At 46.0% G+C, this 5,332-nt stretch overlaps 1 protein-coding gene across 1 annotated transcript; it reads left to right on the plus strand.

Moving 5' to 3' along the window:
• Window positions 1-2,399: 2,399 nt before the first annotated feature.
• Window positions 2,400-5,000, plus strand: LOC124029582 (protein MFI-like). Its single transcript, XM_046341243.1, has 7 exons — window positions 2,400-2,809; window positions 3,046-3,095; window positions 3,306-3,414; window positions 3,486-3,578; window positions 3,902-3,955; window positions 4,472-4,681; window positions 4,863-5,000. The coding sequence occupies exons 2-7, from the start codon at window positions 3,067-3,069 to the stop codon at window positions 4,998-5,000; spliced, it is 633 nt and encodes a 210-aa protein (XP_046197199.1). The 5' UTR covers window positions 2,400-2,809; window positions 3,046-3,066.
• Window positions 5,001-5,332: the final 332 nt, after the last annotated feature.

Below are 5,332 nucleotides of genomic sequence, written 5' to 3' on the forward strand. Positions count from 1 at the left end.
CCTTCTCCCTACTCCTTCTCCTTCCCTTCTTCCTTCTCCCTTCTCCTTCTCCTTCTCTCTTCCTTCCTCTCTCTTCCCTTCTCTCCTTCCCTTCTCCTTCTCTCTTCCTTCTACCTTCCCTCTCCTTCTCCTTCTCTCCTCTCTCCCTCCTCCTCTCCTTCTCCTTCTCCTTTCTCCCTTCTCCTTCCTTCTCCTTCTCCTTCCCTTCTCCTTCTCCCTTCCCTTCTCCTTCCCCTTCCCTTCTCCTTCCTTCTCCCTTCCCCTTCCCCTTCCCTTCTCCCTTCTCCTTCCTTCTCCTTCTCCTTCCCTTCTCCTTCCTTTCTCCCTTCCCTCCTCCTTTCTCCTTCCTTCTCCTTCTCCCTTCCCTTCTCCCTTCCTTCTCCCTTCCCTTCTCCTTCCCCCTTCCTTCTCCCTTCCTTCTCCTTCTCCCTTCTCCCTTCCTTCTACCTTCCCTTCTCCCTTCTCCATTCCTTCTCCCTTCTCCTTCCTTCTCCCTTCCCTTCTCCCTTCCTTTCTCCTTCTCCTTCTCCCTTCTCCTTCTCCTTCTCCCTTCTCCTTCTCCTTCCTTCTCCTTCTCCTTCTCCCTTCCTTCCTTCTCTCTTCTCCTTCTCCTTCCCCTTCCCTTCTCCCTTCCCTTCTCCCTTCTCCCCTTTCCTTCTCTTCTCCTTCTCCCTTCCCATCATCCCCTCTTCTATCCATCTACCTCACACCCAGGCAAGGTTTTCTCTCTTTCTCTCTCTCCCTCTCTCTCTGGGTGTATGTCCAGACAGGCTGCAAATACATTTTGTACATATATGCTCAAATTGAATGTGAGGCTGAGCTGGCCCAGAAGTAGGTGGGCGTATGCATGGCCACCCCTATACCTGCACCACTGGATGAGATTGAAGCTGTCCTCAACTGGTTTGTTGCCTTTTATGCACTGCTCTGTGTAAACTAGAGTATACTGACGTACAGTATTTCCCTCTTTTTCTAGAGGGACAGTGTGTAATGTGTGATTAACTAAATTGATTTTGTAGTTGTATAGAATCTTCATTCTCCATAGAGACGCTGGATGCAGAGTTTCAGTCCCTTGCAATTCCTCACATCCTAAACGTTAAGTAGAAAAGAACATCCATAGACACAGAGCTGTTGCAGCAGATAGACCACTTCCTTCAGGTAACATCCATAGACACAGAGCTGTTGCAGCAGATAGACCACTTCCTTCAGGTAACATCCATAGACACAGAGCTGTTGCAGCAGATATATCACTTCCTACAGGTAACATCCATAGACACAGAGCTGTTGCAGCAGATAGACCACTTCCTACAGGTAACATCCATAGACACAGAGCTGTTGCAGCAGATAGACCACTTCCTACAGGTAACATCCATAGACACAGAGCTGTTGCAGCAGATATATCACTTCCTTCAGGTAACATCCATAGACACAGAGGTGTTGCAGCAGATAGATCACTTCCTACAGGTAACATCCATAGACACAGAGCTGTTGCAGCAGATAGATCACTTCCTACAGGTAACATCCATAGACACAGAGCTGTTGCAGCAGATAGACCACTTCCCACAGGTAACATCCATAGACACAGAGGTGTTGCAGCAGATAGACCACTTCCCACAGGTAACATCCATAGACACAGAGCTGTTGCAGCAGATAGACCACTTCCCACAGGTAACATCCATAGACACAGAGCTGTTGCAGCAGATAGACCACTTCCTTCAGGTAACATCCATAGACACAGAGCTGCTGCAGCAGATAGACCACTTCCTATAGGTAACATACATAGACATGGAGCTGTTGCAGCAGATAGACCACTTCCCACAGGTAACATCCATAGACACAGAGCTGCTGCAGCAGATAGACCACTTCCCACAGGTAACATACATAGACACAGAGGTGTTGCAGCAGATAGACCACTTCCTATAGGTAACATCCATAGACATGGAGCAGAGATCTCATGTGTGTGTGTGTGGGGGGGGTGACAGTGCAAGGTGATGAGCTTGATGCTCATTTCCAATAAATATTAAGGGGTCTTATTCTTATTTGTTTGACAAACAAAAACAAAATCAATATTGCTCTTTTGTCCATAATAATCTCATCGTGTAGGCTATACCCGCGCTATATCGACTGGCTGTTGTGTAGAGCGCACGTCGGCAAACTCCCTATAAAACACAACAACAAAAATGTTAGAAAACGAGTTGATTTTTTTTCTCTCCTTTATTTAACCAGGTAGGCAAGTTGAGAACAAGTTCTAATATACAACTGCGACCTGGCCAAAATAAAGCAAAGCAGTTCGACACATACAACAACACAGTTACACGTGGAGTAAAACAAACATACAGTCAATAATACAGTAGAAAAATGAGTATATATACAATGTGAACAAATGACGTGAGATAAGTAAGGTAAATGCAATAAAAAGGCCCCGGTAAATGGGATGGAAACTCGTGTAACTGCAAAAATGTGTATGTGCACTACATCATCACGCATATACTTTTATTCCAAACAAAATATACTTGATGGAAACACAATTGTGGTAGGAATATAGCATTTTGTTTGTATGCGCATTTTGGCATATTCGCGTGACAAGACGTCACCAATTGGATGGAAATGTAGCTCGTGACACGCGCTGCATGTTGCTTGGTAACCAAATGGCGTTTGCTCAAACAGCTGAAATCCCGAACATACAAACCCTGCGTTTAGGGCATGTTTTGCAAATATATGTAACGAAAACACATGATGACATGGATTAACTAACTTGTTATCTATATCTTTCAAAGGTTCAAGCTTTATGTTTTGAACAGACACATTTAGGGTAAGTTCTGTGCGCAATTGGGAATAGGTGGTTGGATCATCATAGTGCGACGAATGTAGACGGTTCCGTTTTCTGACGCAGATGCTGGGCGAGTCACTTGTCTGTCTGTCTTTTGCCAGTGTGTATTCGACGCGTTCCTGTGTCCTGTTTTGCTGCATTGGTTCTCTGTCCATTGTGGCCGTTGCATAACAGCAGTTCTTTAAAATGCACTTTGTAATTACCCATTTCGGTCACAGGCACAGGTCCAGTTCATAAGCATGGAGAAGAACAATTACGCAATAGAAAGGTTAGTAGAAGTTATTCCTACTCAACATTAAATGGATACGCCTCCACCACCTAACACCTAAAGTTACCATGCCTCAGTATTTTAGAGCAGGTATAAGATGATGTGCCACAACTCAAGCAGTAAAAGTGAAGGTTCTTAGTACCAGTCACACCACCCCACTTCAAACACAGATCTCAGCCCACCATAGTTACCCCTTTAATCCCCTCCCAGTGCCCCTTCGTCCCCCCCAGTGGAGGAGATGATGGAGCAGGACGGCAGGCAGCAGAGAGTCTACCACAGGGCTGCCAGGATGATACAGAGGACATGGAGGAGACATGTGGTGGGTGGAACCACAATACAACACACACTAACACGCACAGACCGTGTAACCTCTCTATATCCTATGTGTAGGATACACGCGTGTTCCAGTACTTCAAGAACCTTGTGAGGTTCCGTAACCAGGGAGACCCTCGACTCCTGCTAAAAAATGTCAACCCCAGAGAGGTACAGACACCAGATAGATATACACACACATGCAGACAGACACACACAGACAGACAGACACACACAGACAGACAGACACACACAGACAGACAGACACAGACAGACAGACACACACAGACAGACAGACACACACAGACAGACAGACACACACAGACAGACAGACAGACACACACAGACAGACAGACAGACACACACAGACAGACAGACACACACATGCAGACAGACACACACAGACAGACAGACACACACAGACAGACACACACACACAGACAGACAGACACACACAGACAGACACATTATGAATGTTACTATGGTTGTTGCAGGCAAATATTCTGGATGCTGCTGCAGGAGTCCACATCAGATTCAGACTGGGAGGGGTAAGTTCATTTTGTCAGTGCTAAAATGCACATTATAATCTGGGTGGTTCAAGCCCCGAATGCTGATTGGCTGACAGCTGTGTTAGATCATATGAGAAAGAAAAGGAGAGCCTCACACTCTAGGAGCTCAGATGCAATAATTTAATAACCAACGTTTGGACAGACAAGCTGTCTTCTTCAGACCCCGGTGTGACAAAACATGTATTACTGCTGTAATTATGTTGGTAACCAGTTTTCAATAGCAATAAGGCACCTCCGGGTTTGTGGTATATGGCCAATATACCACGGCTAAGGGCTGTATCCAGGCACTCCGCGTTGCATCGGGCATAAGAATAGCCCTTAGCCGTGGTATATTGGCCATATACCACACATCTCTGGGCCTTATTGCTTAGATAAACACCCATCACTCGCAATACTAATACCTGAATTTATTTCAAAATCTATCTGCGATGATTTAAGCAATACAAATAGATGTGTGCATGCTAATGTGAGATGAGTTTTTCTCTCTCCTCACAGACCTCCTTTCCACCGAGCATCTACTATAAGATCTACACCCATCGACCCATCGTGGACATGTGTGCTAACAGCCCCAAGGACTACACCCACCCGAGACAGAAGAGGTCCGTCCCCAGGCAGATACACAACGGGAGGACCCAGGTGCAGGACGACCATGCTGGCTGGTACCACCGCGTGGAGAACAACGGCTGGAGACTGCTCTCTGGGAAGGTGGTGCAGCAGTTCTGATTCAATGATATCACACTGTATCAGATGTGGGTTCAGTATGATATGGTTGGAACCGCCAACAGAGATACTTTGTTTGCCTTCATTGTTTTAGTGCAGTACTCAGCTACTCTGTGAAAGAAGAATCATTTGAGAAGTGCTGTGTACTCTCTCTGTATTGGTTCAGGCTGCTCTGTTAGGTGACATCATCACGTTGGAGACCAATGGCAAGAAGGTGGAGTTTCACCATTCCAAACTGCAGCGTCGTCAGGACGTGGACAGGAGGAAGAAGAGGAGGAAGATTGAATGGTTGAAGCAGATGTGAGTTAAGTGTGCATCCTTGCCTGCATCAACTACTCACCTGTTCACTCACCTGTAATTCAGCAACACTACTCACCTGTTCCACTCACCTGTATTCAACAGCACTACTCACCTATTCACTCACCTGTATTCAACAGCACTACTCACCTATTCACTCACCTGTATTCAACAGCACTACTCACCTGTTCACTCACCTGTCTTCAACAGCACTACTCACCTGTTCACTCAACTGTATTCAACAGCACTACTCACCTATTCACTCACCTGTCTTCAACAGCACTACTCACCTATTCACTCACCTGTCTTCAACAGCACTACTCACCTATTCACTCACCT

The sequence above is a fragment of the Oncorhynchus gorbuscha genome, unplaced genomic scaffold, assembly GCF_021184085.1.
Source record: "Oncorhynchus gorbuscha isolate QuinsamMale2020 ecotype Even-year unplaced genomic scaffold, OgorEven_v1.0 Un_scaffold_6880, whole genome shotgun sequence".
NCBI classification, from domain to species: Eukaryota; Metazoa; Chordata; class Actinopteri; order Salmoniformes; family Salmonidae; genus Oncorhynchus; species Oncorhynchus gorbuscha.

Bases quoted from the DNA above. Each gene is read 5' to 3' on its own strand.
- LOC124029582 (XM_046341243.1), top strand. From the start codon at position 3,067: ATGGAGAAGAACAATTACGCAATAGAAAG. The intron at 3,579-3,901 runs GTACAGACACCA...TGGTTGTTGCAG, and splicing joins AAAATGTCAACCCCAGAGAG to GCAAATATTCTGGATGCTGC. The intron at 4,682-4,862 runs GTGGTGCAGCAG...GTATTGGTTCAG, and splicing joins GGAGACTGCTCTCTGGGAAG to GCTGCTCTGTTAGGTGACAT.